Genomic DNA, 18,680 nt, shown 5'->3' with positions numbered 1-18,680 from the left:
GTATTCATTTTGTATTCATTTTGTATTTATTTTTCGTTCATTTTGTCGTTCATTTTTCCATTTTTAAATCAAAAATTTAAATTTCCACCAACTTTATTGTCACACAGTGAATACATTCCATTCGTAAAGACGCGGAAAATTTTTAATTTTTGAAAATAATTATAAAATATTGATTTAGCAAATTTTTAATTAAAGGAAATATATCCATACAAAGGTATTTTAGTATACCCCGCTAAATAAATATAAGATAAAATATAAGATAATAAATATAAATATTTTTTTTTTTTTTTTTTTTTTTTTTTTTTTTTTAATGTGCTTAATTTTGGCATATTTTAGAAAAAAATATAAATGTGAAATAAAATATTTTGCAAGTATATGTTATAATATTTAATAAAAAAAAATAATATATAAGAATAACTATATATATTTATTATACCTTCTTGCAACGCTTGTTATGCATTAAATATATTTAGGAGATATATTTTTATTTCAAAGGTATATACAATATATATACATTCCTATAGTTTTCCATTAATTTTTATGCAAAGCTTCATTTTTTTAGCATACAAATATTAGCAATTTTTATCGTTTTATCGTTTTATCATTTTCATCATTTTCATCGTTTTTATTTTCACCATTTTCATCGTTTTTATTTTCATCATTTTCATCGTTTGATCGTTTATCCTTACATAATATCTACACGAATTCGGGGCCCAGTAACTCTTGTGCTTTCATCAAAACGCAAAATGTGATGATAATAAAATTGTGTAACTATATTTAACAAGACTAACCATTTTGCAGCCTTTTATGTACATATAAGCTATACAATTTATGCATATACATATAATGTATCCATAATACGTATGATCAAATTTAAAGAAATTCATTTTTGCTAACACAAACAAAATAATACCTTGGATAGTTATATAAAAAATATAATGGAAATAAATATGAGATTATATATACTCTTAAGCCATTTAACTATGGCTTCTATTCTCATTTATGCTTTTTTGAAGTATGACGAATTTTATTCAATTATTATTTATTTGTCAACGGAGAAGTTTCCCAAAACGGTATGCCCAAAAGAGGAAGCCCCCGTCCGCTTCCATTAGTTTGTTCATTTTGTCCACTTCATTTTGTTCATTTTGTTCATTTTTCTGCTTCATTTTGTTCATTTTTTCGTTCGCCCATTCATTTTGTTCATTTTTCTGCTTCATTTTGTCCATTTTTTCGTTCGCTTAAGATAATTTACAACTTCTCCCTGATGGCGTTCATATTATTTTGCAAGCTATTCCTAAACTTCTTTATTGGGGAATTGAGATATTTAGAAGTCGAGCAGCTAATGGACAATGCGCGAATATTTATTATGGATACAATTTTATTTTTAGTTTTATCAAAACCTACAATAAATGGAAAAGAAGTCTCTTCAATTGTTTTAATTAAATATTTATCTATTATCGTCATTTTGAAAGTTTACCATTTAATTTTGTACTCCCGAGTTTCGCACGTAAGTTTGTAGCTTTGTAGCCTTGCCCACCTCATCTCGCTTCTTTGTGCCCACCTCATGCCGCTTCTTTCCTCTTCTCGTTCAGATATTTGAGCTAGGAATTCCGAGAGTCCGAGTGCTTGTAAAATTGTTCATCTTCATGGTTCTTCTATCAGTTTCAAACTTATTTATGTTTAGATATTTTTATAAGAATTCATTTAAAAATTCTACAATGTATTTGTGGTTATTTTTCGAAACGCTAAGTATATTTGAATCATGCCAAATATCAATTATGAAATTTTTTATTAACATAATAGATATAAGATCACCAAACGGATTACCAAATAAATCAACAATATTATTTTTTTTAGATATAGTACATGATATATTAAGTTTAATTATTTTCTTAGTATTTATTTTTGTTTTTATTTTAAATAATTTTAGTAATTTACCATTGCACATGGCTGCAGATATTATACATGTTGTTAAAACCCTTATAACAAAATTTAAGTCATTTAAAAGATATAGAGAGTTGACAAAAAATATCGAAACAAAATTTATTAACGCAACTGAAGATGAATTAAGAGAAGCAGGGACATGTATAATATGTCGAGATGAATTAAAAATTGGATCTAAAAAACTTGAATGTTCTCATATATTTCATATTGAATGCTTAAAATCATGGTTCATACAGCAACAAACATGTCCTATATGTAGAAGAGAAATAAAACCATACCCTAATAAAAAAGAAGATCAAAAAAAACCTGAACAAAATGAAGAACTAAAACAATCAACCCCTCCTCTTACTCCCCAAGAAATTATTATGAAAGAAAATTTTTTACCAAATCATCATTTTAAATATTTGAATAATATAGAAAATCAAGATTCCAATAATACAGAAAATACTCTTGTGGATGCCTTTGTTCAAAATTCAAATATGAAAAAAAAAATCCAAATTTTGACTGACATGGTATTTTTAGCTACCCACTTTGCCATTCCATACACCGTTTCATTTCGCTACATCGCTTCATTTGCTACACCGTTTCATTTGCTACACCGTTTCATTTTCCACCTCTTTTACAGTGCGACTACTACAGAGAACTCTCCTTATCGTGTTTGAAAGAAATCGACAAAATAAATCATTATAAGGTGCCAGCAAGTGTAATGCTTAGGAGTATATATGGTTCTCGTGATTACACAGGACTTAATAATATAGAAGATGATGTTCAAAAATATTTAAAAAAACTTCATTATGTTCCAGAAATAAATGATTTAAGAAGTTATTTGGAGAAAATATTAATTACAGACATGAAATATACAAAAGATATTTGTGCATCAATGTAATCTTGATAGATCTACATATTATTTTGTTATTTTTTACATTTAAATATATTTTTTTTTTGTTTTCATCTATTTGTTTTATACCACTTTATATCTTTTTTTTTTCTTTTTTTTTTTCTTTTTTTTTTTTTGTGTGTGCACCTAATGAATTTTTTACAAATGTAAATATTCTTGCATTTATTAATTATTTTAATATTTTATATACTTTAAAAAAAATCAAAAAACTAAATTAAATTATTATTATTTTTTTAATAAAAATTTACAAGAAAAATATGACCTTGCTTATTTTACTAATTGTTACCTATATTATTTATTACGTTTTTAATTTTGTTCATATTTTCTTGGGATTAATAAAAGAAACTAAGATTATGTTTTGATAATTGTTGTAATTATTCCTTTTCTTTATATTACTCATTAACAATATTATATATAGAGAGAGAAAGCGAAAAAAAAATGTTAACACAATTATAAAGAAATTATATTTTGGGAATTTAGTTTTCTCTTTTTATTTTAAAAGGAGTTATTTTCGATACTTTATAAATCAAAATGAATTGTCTTTCCAATATTCTTAATATTAATATCACATTGAAAAAATAATTCATAATATTTTTCAGCAAAGTAAAAACTTTTTATTTTCTTCGCCTTTCTTCACGTATTCCTATTTTTCCTTTTCGGCATGCTGTATTTCAAAAGTGATAAAATATATGCACTCAAAAAAAGAAAAAAAAAATTTACTCATTTGTATTAATATATTTGATGCACATGAGAAGGAGAAAAACATGGAAAATATAAAGAGAGGTGAAAATATGTTTTAATTGGGAAACAAGATATTATATGTGTATATTTTTGTTTAAAACTTTTGCACACACTTTTATAGCCATATACTTTTTTCCTGACTTTTGGCTGTAAAAAAGAAAAAAAATTCGAAAAGTAAGGGAAAATTATTAACAGGCAAGATTATTTTATCACTTATTTTATCATTTATTTTATCATTTATTTTGTCATTTATTTTGTCACTTATTTTATCATTTATTTTGTCATTTATTTTATTACTTATTTTATTACTTATTTTATTATTTCATTTTAATATTAATTTATGTGCTAGTTTATTTTTAATTTATTTTTAATTATGTGCTAATTTATGTGATTTTATTTTTAATTTATCTCGTTTGGCTTACTGATTTATTTGATTATTTATTTGATTATTTGTTTGATGTATTTTGTTTCGCACACCCGCCCCTTTGCTTCCCTTTTACACGACGAAAATAACCTCGCCTTGTGAACAAACTGAAACATGAAAAGAGATGGAATTAAAGAAGAAAAACAATTTAGAGAATATAATAATTATACCAAAAATAGTGTTGAAAACGATTCTTCAGTGGAAACGATTAAGAATGAGTTAGGAGAAGAAAATATAAAAACAAAAATGAATTCAAATAGCGAATTTGATGAAAACATATTATATGACTTTGTCATAAATTATTATGAATGGAATAGTATACCAAATATAACAAATTTACCATATGGATTAATTAACAAAGACAATAATGATATTTTAAAAAAGTACCAAAAAACATTGAAAATTGTTTTAGATGATAAAAAGAACAGTACTGATATTCAAAAAGAAAGTAATATTATTAAAGATGAAAATAGTGATTTTTTTTGTGTTCATAATTTTTCAGATATAATTATGAACAGTACATGTGAAAAAGCTAATACTAATTTGGTTGTTAATAATAATTACGAATGGAGAAATGAAAATGCGATGGTACGAGATATATCCATTGTTATATTTAAAGATATAGTAATATACCTTTTAAAAATGAAAGAAAAAATAACAAAACTGAAAAAGATAAATATAGATAAAGATAGCGTAGACAAACTTCAAAATAATTCGATATCAGCACAAATTAGTCAAAAAATAAATGTCGAAAAAAAAAAAGACAATAATATTTCCGAAAAAAAAAAAGACAATAGTATTGCCGAAAAGAATGAAGAAGAAACACATTGGACAAAAGATTTTACATGTTTAGCAAATATGCAAATATTAGGAAAAAATAGTGATATATTTAAAGAATGGTGTAATCTAGAATTTGTTATTCCATATATAATAAATTATTGTTATAGTCCTAGATCTAGTATAAGCAAAAATGGTTTCTTAACAATTAAACATTTATGTATAAGTGTAAAAAAGAATGAAATAATTTTGAGTAAATTTTTTTCTTTAATTTTCCCATATATAATAAAAAAATTAGATATAAAAAATCATTTTTTAAATACATGTGCTACCAATGCTATTTCTGAATTTGTGATAAATAATACAATTATTAATAATTTTGAAATTTTAAAATTAATTTGTACAGAATCAAATAATGTTAATTCATCTATATGTATGAAAATGGGATATTTAGTTTATCAGTTTTTAAATAATTTGTCAATTGATAATTTAAAAAAAATTAACTTATCTGATTTTTCTGAACCGTTCATAAATTTTATGAATGCAAAATTACCACAAACAAAAGAATATATAAAAAAAACCTTTTTACTATTTTTAAATATACAATCAGAAGATCAAATTATTTCTCAAATTTTAACAGGTATTAAAGGAAAACAAAATTTATCAATTATAGAAAAACAAATCAGAAATTTATTAACAAATAGTAGTAACACTTTTGATCCGTTAAAAAAAAGATATGCCACTTTTCATAATTTTAAAAATAATAAAAAAATTAGATCTTTCAATAAGACAACATCATTTATTTTGTAAAATATTTCATCTCTACAATCATTTTTTGAAATTATAAAATTTGGGTCATTTACACGATAAATTATTTTTGCTACAAAATAGGATATATGTACCCTTTTATATTGTTCTCATTTTTTTTTTTTTTTTTTTTTTTTTTTTATTTACCTCTCTATACAAATAATATTATTTTTATTTGCGATTTGTGATAATGTATGGAATATCTTTTGTATATATATTTGAAGTTGGAATGAATTGGAGAGATGGTTGTATGCATGTATGTATGTATATATATATATACAGAGACATATCATATGTGCATACACATGTGCATATATACATGTGGCTCTATAGTTTCTCTTCTTTTTCAACTTCTCAAAATATATAGTGCTTGCCTCTTTAATTGTCATTTCTTGTAACTTGGATTATGCCTTTATATATTCCATATTACTTTTACATGTTTTCAAATTTTTAAGTAAAAACATACTTTAAAAAATGTTTAAAAAAATTTATATTTTGTAGAAAGGCCGTGAAAAAAAAAAAAAAAAAAAAACAACGACATATGTGTATGTATATAACTATTTTTATTTTGACTTATTAAAAATAATATATTTTTTTTTTATAAAAATTGGATATATATAGTGTTCATCCATTAACTAATTAAAATGAAGATCATAAAAATGTTTTCCACAAAAATAGATAATTGTTAAATTGGTAGAGAAGTAACAAATGTTGTGAACAATATTTTAAGTCATAACAAAAAAATAAAAAATAAAAAATAAAAAAATAAAAAATAAAAAAATAAAAAAAAATAAAAAAATAAAACATTCATAACTTTGCAAACATACAAAATATTTATTGAGGAAATAATGGATATCTATAAAAAAAAAATGCCATCAAATTGATAGCTTTGATGCATATGTAGTATGTATGTTTTTTTGCCAAGCAGTACATTTATACTTCCATAAAATACAATAATTTTTTTTTGATATTTTTTACGACCATTTTTCATAGAATTTTTTTATTTGCTATATTTTTTAAGCAATTAAAAAGGTATAGAAAAATTTCTATTCAGGATATTACCCTTGGAAATTTAAGAGAAGTATCAAAATTTTACAAATGTTCAAAATTATTCTCTAAATATTTTACTTAATATATTATATTTTTTTAAACACAATAATAATTTGGCTTAGTTAGAAAAAGAGAGGGAATATATAATTTGCCGTTTATACATTTATGTAATTTGTATTATGCTGTATAAACAATTTATCACAATTTAAAAGAAGAGACTATATTATAACCCCAACTATAAATTTCAGTTGTTTTCATCAGCTATCATTACACATTAATATATATAATACTGTATTATCTCTTTATATTTTTTGGTAAAAAAAAAAAAAAAAAAAAAAAAAAAAAAAATATATTTATGTAATGTACGAAATTCAAAAGATAAAAAGCATAGTTATGGAAATATAATTAATATGGAAGGAAAGAAACAAGTTATAAGATTGTTAGCTCGAAATGTTGGAAAAATTTCAAACTTTTTTGATGAGCATAGTGTGTGGAAATGCTTTATTTCAAATGCTTATAGATATGAAAATGAAAAATGTGATATATATAATAAATTTTTAAAAGATTTTATAAAAATAAATACCCATTTTTGTCCAATAAAATCAAAAAAAAAAAATCTAAGAAATGAACTTATAAAATATTTGAGAAAACATTTAAAAAATGATGAAGATTTTTATAATTTGGGATTTACGGCCATGAGGCATTTAGGCCGAATTAAAAATTCGATATTACAATTGGATAGTCAAGCTAATATTGGGTCAGACAATATTTGGTCAGACAAAACTGGGGCAGACAAAATTGGGGCAGATAATAATGATAATCGCTATACATTTTATTCAAACTTAAAAAATATTAACTATCTAATGAATAAAAAACAAATATGGGCTTGTGAAGATGAAAAAAATATGTTTAAAAATAATATACACATTATAGACATAAAAAAATTGAACGAAAATTATGATAATAACAATATAAAAATTTATGGAAAAACAAAAAAAAAAAAAAAAAAAAAACATATAAAAAATGATGATATGTTTTTGCAAAAAAGTAAGAGATTAACTCAGGTTTTAAAAAATTGTATAAATAAAAATAATACGATAACTAATAATGAACATATTCAATCTGATGATAAAACACAAAATATATCAAACTTATCTATTTTTAAAAGTGGAAATGGACAAAATGAAATAAAAAAAGGAACTATTTTAATTTCACACCCATTAACCTCAAATACATTATGGAATAAATCTGTTATTATAATTACACACAAAGATAAAAATAATATTGTATATGGTTTGATATTAAATAAACATCCTTTATATAATAATAATATGTGTTTATCTAAAGAAAAGCAAATTAACAAAATATTAAATAATTTATATTCAAAAAAAAAAAAAAAAAAAAAAAATCAAGAATTACAAGATAATCAAAATGATATATCAGATCATAATTCCAATAATAAAAATTCTAAACAAATTCAAAAAAATATACAACCATCTATTGAAAAGGATCAAAAATCGATTGCTGAATGTAGCAATGTTATAGAAACAGATAAAACAAAAGTTAGTGATAATACTGAATTAGTTGCAACAAATCAAAATTTAAATAATGCAATTGTACCAAATTTGAATGAAACTAATGAAAATACAAATGATGGAAAATATGATGATTTTCCAACATTAAAAGATTTACAAGAAATGTTTTTAAGAATACAATTTAGAACAACGTCAAAACAATTTGTAAATAAAAAAAATATTAAAAATAATAATTTATTTATTTTAATGGATGAACATTTATTAGATATAATTACTCATTATATTATAAAATTAAATAAGGTTCCATTATATTTAAGATTTTTACCTTCATATAATATTGGATCCATGACAGATATAAAATGTGAAATTAAAAAACTTGAATTTTTAAATGAATTTTATAAAATATATTTTGAAAAATATAACAAATGGAAAGTTGTTATTATAAATAATCGAATACATATTTTCGATAAAGAAAAAGAAAAAGAAAAAAAAAATAAAAATCAATTCCAAAATAAATTAAGTTTAAAAAATTCTAACACAATAAGACAAAAAGATAATACTGAAAAAACTGACAAACATAAATTAACAGAAAAAGAAAAAGAAAAAATTCATAGAAAAATACAAAAATTTAGAGAAACAAATCAACTAACTAATGATGATGATCAATTAGAGAAAGACAAACCATATCCCACCGAAAAAAAAAATAAAAAACAACTTTTAAGGACACGTGCAAAGCAACAAATGTGCGAAGATGAAGAGGAAGATGATGAAGAAGAGGATGATGAGGATGATGAGGATGAAGAATATGAGGAAGATGATGAAGAAGATGAAGAAGATGATGAAGAAGATGAAGAAGATGATGATGATGATGAAAACGACTCTGTAGTTGATATAGATAAACAAACTTTTGAAAAATTAAAAAATGAAATAAACACAAAAAGAAAGGAACAAAATAAAATCTCATCATCCATAGAAAAAATAAAATCAAAATCTGTTAATAAAAATTATTATCCTGGAAATCCAGTAAATTTATTCTGGTTAGGAGGTCCATTACCTGGATTAACTATTTTACATAATATAAAAAAATTGTCAAAAAATATCATAATAAATGATGTATTATATGAAGGATATAATGATGATGTAAATTCTTCATCTTTAAATGAACATAATATATTTGGTAAAACAAATTATGAATTAAATGATGATAACATTCAAACTGACACAAATAACGATAAATTAACTAACCCTGTTAAAACGGATAAAGAAGAAAAAGATATCGAAATAAAAAACGAAGAAAATGAAAATACAGATTGTGAAAAAAAAACAAAATTAATAAAAAGATTTATAGGAAAAGCAACATGGGATTTAAATCAATTAATAGAAGAATTAAATAACGATTATTGGATACCTATAAATTGTGATAATAAAGAATTATTATCTAAAATTATTTTTAATACAACTAGCGAAGGAAATAATAATAATGAGAATGAACAAATGGCTAGTTCAGATATGTTTAATACATATCAAGGAGAAAATTTATGGGAAAAAATATTATCATCTTTAAATAGTGATTATGAAAATATTTCGAAAATACCACAATATGTTATAGATAACATTTTGAAAGATTTCAAACATGCTGAAAATGAGTAGCTTACCAAAAATTAAAATATAGTTATATGTACCCAATGAATATGGAAAACTTTAATTAATTTTAAAAAAAATTTACATTTTTATTTTTATTTTTATTTTTTTATGTTATCAGTATACATATCACAAATGAGATGTCTCTCCATTCAAAAAGTCTCATCATTATATATATGTTTTATTATTTTTATTATTTTTATTATTTTTTAATTTTTTATCACCCCAAATGAACATATATACGACCTTATGTTATGAAGGGAAAGAGCACATCTTGGGCCCTCCTCAATGTGTGTATATGAACATGTGTACTAATCGTATACATATTTCTTTGCTACTTTACTACTTCATTTTTTTATAGCCAGTAAGTAATTTTTGCATTTGGCCATTATAAGAAAAACCTTAAACTTTTTAACATTAACATTCATATTTGATTGAATGGTTTTTCTCAATTTAGCTTAAATTTTATTTTGAATGCAACAAAATTAATCAAAAAATTAATCAAAAAATTAACCGTTCATAATTTAATTAGACAATTTCTAACATGTTCATAAGTTTTTTGCGAATATTATAAAAAAATATGAACAAGTTTAAATATGTATTAAAAATAGCTACCTGTTCATTTTTTTTTTGCACACACATACAGTAATGCGATAAAAAAAAAAAAAAAAAAAAAAAAGTATACTTTAACAACACATGTTAATTCCTACACTTGTATTATAAAGTTATATGATTTTTAAACAAAAAAAAGTTCAAAAAAATGATTTCACAAAATGATAAAATGGTATACACATTTATGCAGAAGATATTCCTTCTTAAAAACACCTGTCAAATATAAGTTTGTGTCCTGAATCAAGGTACTCACTTTTGGAGACCCATAATTGTTGGAATGTACCCAAGCTAGCTAAAACAGACCCACCTAACCATGATGAGTATTTATTTTCCACAATTGATGTCATGTTTAATATTTTTACTTTAATTGAATTAGCAAAAGCTTCACTTTCTTTTAAAGAATAAAATAATCGTTCAGATAAACCTGGAAATAATGAAGATCCACCTGTTATTATAATAGATTGTAATAAGTCTTTTCTTATATCTACATCAGATGATATAATATAATCTATAACTGATTGTGGTAATCCTTTGAAATTGTTTTCAAATTGTGAACTTTTAAATAAATGTTCAGCAATATCATATTTATAATTATCTATATTAATTTTAAATCCATCTGGTAATTCAAAAAATTCTTCTTTTAAAGAATAACTTTCATTATTAATATATTCAGAATTATTATTTAAATTGTTATCGCTTTCATTACTATTTATACTTTTTTTACAAGTCTCATTATTATTACTTTCATTTGCACTATTTCCATTGAAACTATTGTGTTCAACCCGAACTTTACAAACACTCTCTTTCATATATCTGATTACATCTAAAATAGCTTCCTCTTTATATGAATTATGAATATTTTTAAACAAATCTATATTTCCATTATTATTATTACCTATATAGCTTTTACAAAAGTATGGCAAAATATTAACATTATTTTTTTGCAACTTATTATATATTAACTTATCAAAATAATCACCTCCAATATTATAATCCATTGAATTTTTTTGAAGAACATATCCTTCATATACACCATTTATATTTAACGAGCTAAACCCTATATCTATAACTAGCGAATTTGATCTCCCTAAACTAAAAGATGTAAGTTTAGCTTTTTTAGCAAAATATAATGCAGCAACATTATATTTTTCAAATAGTATTTCTGTCATTTGTTCTCTTATTTTATTATTATGTATATTAGATTCAGATAAAAGAATTGGATGCTCACTAATATTTAAATTTAATCCACCTATTTTAAAAGGATCAATTATTTCATCACTACATTCATATACTCTTTTTATATCTACTCCTTCTATTGAATATTCTAATATTTTTTCAAATACATCACTATTTAATATAACTTCATTACTTACACTATCCTTATAAAATAAAGGTTTTATTTTTACATTTTCATGTCTATTATATATATTTAGTGGAAACTTTAATTTATTCGTACCTACCCCCTTCTTTTCTTCTTCCACATTATTAATATAACCATTGTCATATATATCCTCTCCACATATGCTATTTAAAAATATTCTTGGTGTATCTTCTTGGTTGTGCCCTATTTTGGAACTATAAAAACCCAAATCAACTACAAGTGCTGAGATATCTTCTCCACCACATAAAAGGCTTTCAGTTATTTCATTTTTGGAGGTCATGTTTTTTAGAACGATATCTTTAAGCTTGTTACCATATGACCTAGTCACTTATTTATTCATAAAAAATGCATATATGTATATACTATTTTGTTTATACATCAATGCTTTTCTTTTCAATTATATGGAAATGGGAGGGGGGGCACTACTGTATAAATATTTAATTCTTTCTTTGGATATCCTCACAACTTTTTGTTTGGTACCTCCTATAAACATGTGTTCATATTTCTCTCCACTTTTTAATCTTTTTTTATTAATCTATATACATGCATATGTTTTGTACTAGTTCTGATGTATGCATTTAAGCCATCAATGTTTCAAAGTAGCTAAAAAAACAAATACCAAATATGTAATAAAATATAAATAAGGTGGCTTTTGTTTTAGTACTGTTTTATTCATGGCAAATCTTTAGATCCTATTATGTTAAGCTGTTTTCATTCTATTTTTTTTTAAGTAGGAATGCAAAAAATTAAAAAGTATAATAATAAAACACGAAAAACATAAAAAAGTTAAATAATTTTAAAAAATTGTAAATAAATAATAGAATAAAATATTATAAAAAGGTATCCAAATAAGTTATATATACATATATAATAAATTCCTAAAATATGCAGCACTTGTATGTTTTCTCCATAAAGATCCAAAAACTATTATCGCAAAAAAAAAAAAATTATATTAATGCATATATTAAAAAAAGGAAATGAGAAAAAAAAAAAATTCTAGCATTAATTTACCTTTCCATATCTGTATATATTTTATATAGTTTTGCTTATTTTATCATAATTTTATAAGTTTTCTTCTTTTTTCTATACTACCAATTTTTGTATTATATGTATATTCATTTGTCATTTTACACAATTACATGTTGTAAAAATGTAGGCTGTAATATACTAACAACAAATTTAATAAAATATATATATATATAATATGATGAAAAAATAAAATTTTTATGTTAGTTACACAATATATGTAAAACACGAATAAATGTATATCAGTTACACACAATCATGAATAATAAAAATAAGGAAAATATTTTGAAATGACACACTACTATGTTTTATTTAAAAATAAATATATATTAAAGCATTCTTCCTTTTTTTTTTTTTTTTTTTTTATTAACACTTGTAAAAGGGATATGTATAATTTATATAAATCAATCAAACATAGGAGTCTTAAGGTCCTCACAAAAAGTATTTCTTTATAGTCTCCCTGTGTATTATTTTTCGTAAATAAGTTTAAAGGTTTAACAAAATTTTCTCAGCCTATTTTTACCTCCAACTTGCTTATTTTACAATACTTTTTGGTTTTTGAATTAATAGACAAATTTATGTTTTTTTGCATATGTATTAATTTTTTGCATGAACAGTAATGCGATGTTTTTTATGTATACCCATTAAGGGAATTATAGCTTTCAAAACATTTTAAAATGTGCATATTTACCTGACTTTATGGCTATATTTTTTTTTTTTACTTTATTTAAATGGCTATTTTCCTGAACAATGCATAATATTTTTGGTTGATGGAATAAAATTCATTAAAAAAATTAAAAAATTGGTATATTTTTTTTTTTTTTTTTCCAATTTCCGTTTTACTTTTAAATTGTTATCTTATAAATATGTAACAAATGTAGAGAAAATAGTTGCTTTTAATTTGTTCCTGAAATTGTATAATTTTAAAAAAATTACAATATATTAAAAGGATGATAAATGTCTTTTTTCCCTTTTAGCATAATAATGATCTTATACTTATATGCTTAACAATAATTATTTCACCAAATTTTTGCAGAATTTGTATAAATGATGCATAAAGGTATTTATGTTAACACGTGAAAATAAAAAAATTATTTTTTTGTTTAACAAATATGAAATCTTTAGACAAACGTGCTCATAATATTACAAGGGTGTCTCCTCTTGCAAGCCCCAAAAATATAAATTTAAAAAATGAAAAAAAGAATAACTCAACTGATAAAGGCAATCATTGTATAGTACATAAAGATGAAGGGAAGAACAAACTGAAAACTAACATAAAAGAAATTTCAGATAAAAATATAATAAACCGAAAAATGAAAGAAAAATATATAAATAAAGAAAACGAAATAATGATAACTAGCGAAGGAAATAAAAAAAAAAAAATAATAAATAAAAATTGTCCTAGTACTATTATCAATATGGAAAAAGACGATTTAAATACGAACAAATTATCACCACATTTTATGGAAAGTAATAGAAATAACTTAGATACAAATTTATCAAAAAAAAGAGCAAATATAAATAAAATAAAAAATTCAAAAAAAAATGAAGAATATCATAGAGCCAAAACAGATGATTCCAGAGGAAAGACAAAAAATGATAGTCTTATATATGAAAACAACAAAAGAGAAAAAACTAAGAAAAGTAAAAGTTTTCATACAATTAACTATCGTAGTGAACAAAATACTTTTTTGACTTCTTCTTATTCCTCTATTTGTAATGATGATGTTTTAGGACCTTATTATGAAACAGATATAAATATAGAAAATCGTTGCGAAGGAATTAATGAGCTAAATAAAAAAGAAATAGAAAATATAAAAAATAAGATCTTAAATAAATATAACAATTTAACTAGTGAATATAATAATAAGTTACAAATGATGATTTATAGTAATATGAATAAAACTTTAAATATAAAACTCGACAGAGAGGGTATATACACTTTTATGAAACTTGCATATAAATGTTCTGACTATAAATATGCAATTGGGTGTGCAATATTATTATTATTAGACAGATTGAAAAATCAACAAATCGAATTAAAAGAGATAGAAAAAGAAGAAATCGAAAATACAATAAATTCGTATAACTATTATAACATTATGTCATATAAATACGCATTTAGGATCTTTTATAAAAATTATACATTATTATTAAAAGGAAAAAAATTTGAAGAAAAAAACGAGTTTCCAAACAACTGCACAAATAGCCCCACAATATTTGTAAAAAAAAATATATGCAAAAATATTCGATTTAAAATAAAAAAGGAATTTTTACTAAATTGTGAAGTTATTATAAACATAGTTAATTGTATAATTTCTACAATAGCAAATGAAGATAAAAATAAAATTTTTTATATCCATTTAAATGCAAATCAATATAAAATTGTATCAAATATAACCGATACTGGTGTGAAATATAAATATGAACAGCTAGCTAAGCATGCATATAAAAAAGCGTTTGAATTAGCATCCATACATTTACAACCAATAGATATTAATTTTTTAAGTGTAGCTAGCCATTATATATATTTTTTATACTCTAATTTAGAATGTGAACAAAAAGCTTTAAAAATATGTATAGACGTATTTGATAAATCTTCGAATCTTTTGGATAAAATAGAGGATAATAAACAAGCAGATAAGTGCTCACGAATTTTAAGCAAAATGAGATATAATATAAAACGATGGTCCAAAAAGCTAAACAAAAATAGCATACTTTTTTTAAAAATTTAAAGGACAATTCCTAAACCTACAATCTTATAATTTTGTATTATATCATGATATACCATACCAATGAGAGAATGTAAAATAGTCTATTATATTTTAGGAACATAACAAATATGCATTATTGTTGTATATACAATTTTCAGCACTTTTTTTTTATTATTATTTTTTGCATCTTTTAACCTTTTTTTTTTTTATAGCTATCTGTTAAATATACTTGCATATTTACATATGGAAATGTTTGTGTGTGAATATATAAGGAAAATATTGTCATGTTTACATATTTTCCATTTTTCACAAAACATATATATTTTAACTTTGGCTTGGATAAAAGAGAGGATATAAGCACGAGCTGAAATAATATACATTCTCTTTTTATTTTAAAACAACTGATTTTTTATGTTAATAGAAATTTTTAATTAAAAAAAAAAAAGAATAAACTATATATATGATGTGACAAATTAAATAATATTACAATAAAAAAATTGTGTGAAAAAATAAATAAACAAATAAATTAGCACACTCAAAAGTACTATTTTGAAGTGCATACATCATTCAAGAGAAAGGTATTTTATAAATTTTCGCAGACAATAATAGATTCGGATACTTCTCTGTTTGGGTATAATTCGATTCGCAAGTTGTTTTCATCATTCTTCTTCATTTTCATTTTCGACTTCGACTTCATTTTCTCCATTTTCTCCATTTTCTTCATTTTCAACATTTTCTTCATTTTCTTCATTTTCTTCATTTTCTTCATTTTCAACATTTTCTTCATTTTCTTCATTTTCAACATTTTCTTCATTTTCTTCATTTTCTCCATTTTCGGCCTTATCTTGAGTGCCAGTGTGTTTTTCCAAATCTGTAGAGGCGGGGTCCCCTTTTGTAGAGTCAATATATTCATCTGGATTAACAAAATATGGAATTTTTCCTTTTATCCAATCATTAATAAGAATTTTCGATACTGATATAATATCAGGTTCACCACCTTTAAGAAGTTTTCCCATTTTTTTTGCAAGAATTTCTAGAAATTCTTCTGAATTTGAAAATGTTAAATCATCTGGTAATTTATAGAGATTAAGAATAAGAGATTTATTAACCATTTTAAAAATATCATCAATATAATAATGTGGATTTGTAATTTTTTCTAATCGCATTGTACATCGTAAAATTTTATCTGAATCTTCAATATCATATGGGACAATACCAGGGCAATCAATTAAATATATTTTATTTGTTAATTTTATAAATTGCCAATATTTAGTTTGACCAGGTATACATGCAGATATACAAACAACTTTTTTTTTCAAAGAATTAATAACTGCACTTTTTCCTACATTTGGATATCCGATTAAACCTATATGTATATGTTTTTTTTTCATATTTTTAAAAAATTGAGAATATTGTCTTATAATATTAAATAAATCACTTTTTCCAAATGGGTTATTTATAGATGCATGATAAGCAATTGTTGGATATTCTTTTGACAAAATTTTGATCCATTTTTCTGCTACTGATGTTGGTATAAGATCAACTTTATTAAGAATTAAAATAATATGTTTATGTGCTCTATCTTTTTTTAAATTTTCTTCTAATTTTTTACATCTAGTACCAATAGGATCTCTTGCATCTAAAACTTCTAATATTATATCAGAACTATCTATTACTTTATATAATTCTGTCCATATTCTTTTAGATTGACCAATTTTTAATAAATGATCTTTTATATATTTTTTTTCTACATTTCCTTTTTTATGAACTAATGAATTATCTTTATCTGTTTCATAATTTAGTAATTTTTGTTGTGCATTATTAGCATATTCTTCTAAGCTTTCAAAATTTAATTTGGGTTTTTTTCTTTTTTTTTTTTTACTATAAATATCATTATAATTTTCTATTTTTAAAAAATTTTCATTTTTATATTTTTTAGTTACACAATCTTTTTCATCTTTTAATAATTCTATTGGTAGTTTTGATCTTTTTATTACAACACTAAAAGGATCATTTGTATGTTCTTCTAATTTATTTCGAAATATTTCTAATTTGTTTTGACTTATCGTTCTTGTATTATTAAACCATTTTATACTTGGCTCGATTCTTCGTACCTCATTAATTTTTGTATTCATTTTTTTTAAATCTGCTTTTGTTCTATACATTTTTAATCTATTTAATTTTTCTTTTGTTTTTCTTTTTTCTTTTTCTTTGTTTATTGTCCGATTATCCATTTTTACATTTGATACAGAGCTTTTCGCGAGACGCGTGCTCCCAAGTTTCAAACTCCCTTTTTTTATCATTTTACCTGACTTGTTCAGAAAAAAAAAATAAATAAATAGCTAAATATCCACTATGATATGCTTATTTTTATCTCTTTAATATTTAGGGGAAGAGTAAATAAAGCATATTACTTTAAATATAGTATTCTTAAAAATTAATAATGATATTATATCCCTTTTAATATTGCTTAAATGTAAGCAAGTACATATTATAATGTTCAGGCATTTATATATAACGTTTTTATGCGTATAATTTTTTGGCCCTTTGTGTTATACCTTCACTTTGATAAATCCAACTTACATAATTTTATTTCGCATTTTTTACTTGCTTTTTTTATTTTGCATTTTTTACTTGCTTTTTTTATTTTGCATTTTTTATTTTGCTTTTTTTCACTTGCTTTTTTTTATTTTTTTAATTTTTATTTTTTTTATTTTAATTTTTATTTTTTTATTTTCAAAATATGCTGCTTACGAGGCTAAATCTGTTTTCTACCAACATGTTATTATTCCATTAAATATTTTATATATATGTATTATTATTATATATTTTTTTTTACCAATATTTTTATTATACATTATAGTGCATACAATATTGTATAATAATTTTTATTTTTTTTCATCAATGAGCATATTTTTATTTATGTAAAAAATATTTCATTTTAACTAAATATTTTGCTTCATTTTTACATATTTTGCTTCATTTTGTTTCATTTTGCTTCATTTCGCTTCATTTTTGACTGGATTTCCATACAGCTCCAAATTTAATAATAATTGCTATTATTACATTTTTTTTTTATTTTCGTTTTACATTTTTTAATACCATAAAAAATTCCCATTCTCTATCCCCA

General features: G+C 22.6%; 6 protein-coding genes across 6 annotated transcripts; 4 read left to right on the top strand and 2 right to left on the bottom strand.

The window, feature by feature from the left end:
* Positions 1–938: 938 nt before the first annotated feature.
* Positions 939–2,830, top strand: PY17X_1022800 (ERAD-associated E3 ubiquitin-protein ligase HRD1, putative; the record flags this gene model as incomplete). The annotated part of the gene is made up of 4 exons (XM_022956261.1): positions 939–1,073; positions 1,244–1,507; positions 1,593–2,456; positions 2,570–2,830. The coding sequence occupies 4 exons, from the start codon at positions 939–941 to the stop codon at positions 2,828–2,830; spliced, it is 1,524 nt and encodes a 507-aa protein (XP_022813326.1).
* A 1,291-nt stretch (positions 2,831–4,121) lies between these two features.
* On the top strand, positions 4,122–5,594 carry PY17X_1022700 (conserved Plasmodium protein, unknown function; the record flags this gene model as incomplete). Its single annotated transcript, XM_724563.1, has 1 exon — positions 4,122–5,594. One exon carries the CDS (start codon positions 4,122–4,124, stop codon positions 5,592–5,594), a length of 1,473 nt encoding a protein of 490 aa, XP_729656.1.
* A 1,457-nt stretch (positions 5,595–7,051) lies between these two features.
* On the top strand, positions 7,052–9,826 carry PY17X_1022600 (uncharacterized protein; the record flags this gene model as incomplete). The annotated part of the gene is made up of 1 exon (XM_724561.3): positions 7,052–9,826. The coding sequence occupies one exon, from the start codon at positions 7,052–7,054 to the stop codon at positions 9,824–9,826; it is 2,775 nt and encodes a 924-aa protein (XP_729654.3).
* An 806-nt stretch (positions 9,827–10,632) lies between these two features.
* On the bottom strand, positions 10,633–12,090 carry PY17X_1022500 (actin; the record flags this gene model as incomplete). Its single annotated transcript, XM_724560.1, has 1 exon — positions 10,633–12,090. One exon carries the CDS (start codon positions 12,088–12,090, stop codon positions 10,633–10,635), a length of 1,458 nt encoding a protein of 485 aa, XP_729653.1.
* Positions 12,091–13,948: 1,858 nt separating this feature from the next.
* On the top strand, positions 13,949–15,571 carry PY17X_1022400 (14-3-3 protein, putative; the record flags this gene model as incomplete). The annotated part of the gene is made up of 1 exon (XM_724559.2): positions 13,949–15,571. The coding sequence occupies one exon, from the start codon at positions 13,949–13,951 to the stop codon at positions 15,569–15,571; it is 1,623 nt and encodes a 540-aa protein (XP_729652.2).
* Positions 15,572–16,209: 638 nt separating this feature from the next.
* Positions 16,210–17,853, bottom strand: PY17X_1022300 (nucleolar GTP-binding protein 2, putative; the record flags this gene model as incomplete). The annotated part of the gene is made up of 1 exon (XM_724558.2): positions 16,210–17,853. One exon carries the CDS (start codon positions 17,851–17,853, stop codon positions 16,210–16,212), a length of 1,644 nt encoding a protein of 547 aa, XP_729651.2.
* Between the last annotated feature and the right edge of the window lie 827 nt (positions 17,854–18,680).

Source organism: Plasmodium yoelii, assembly GCF_900002385.2.
Source record: "Plasmodium yoelii strain 17X genome assembly, chromosome: 10".
Lineage (NCBI taxonomy): Eukaryota > Apicomplexa > Aconoidasida > Haemosporida > Plasmodiidae > Plasmodium > Plasmodium yoelii.
Note: the sequence above shows the minus strand (reverse complement) of the source record. Positions and strands in the feature narration are given on the sequence as shown.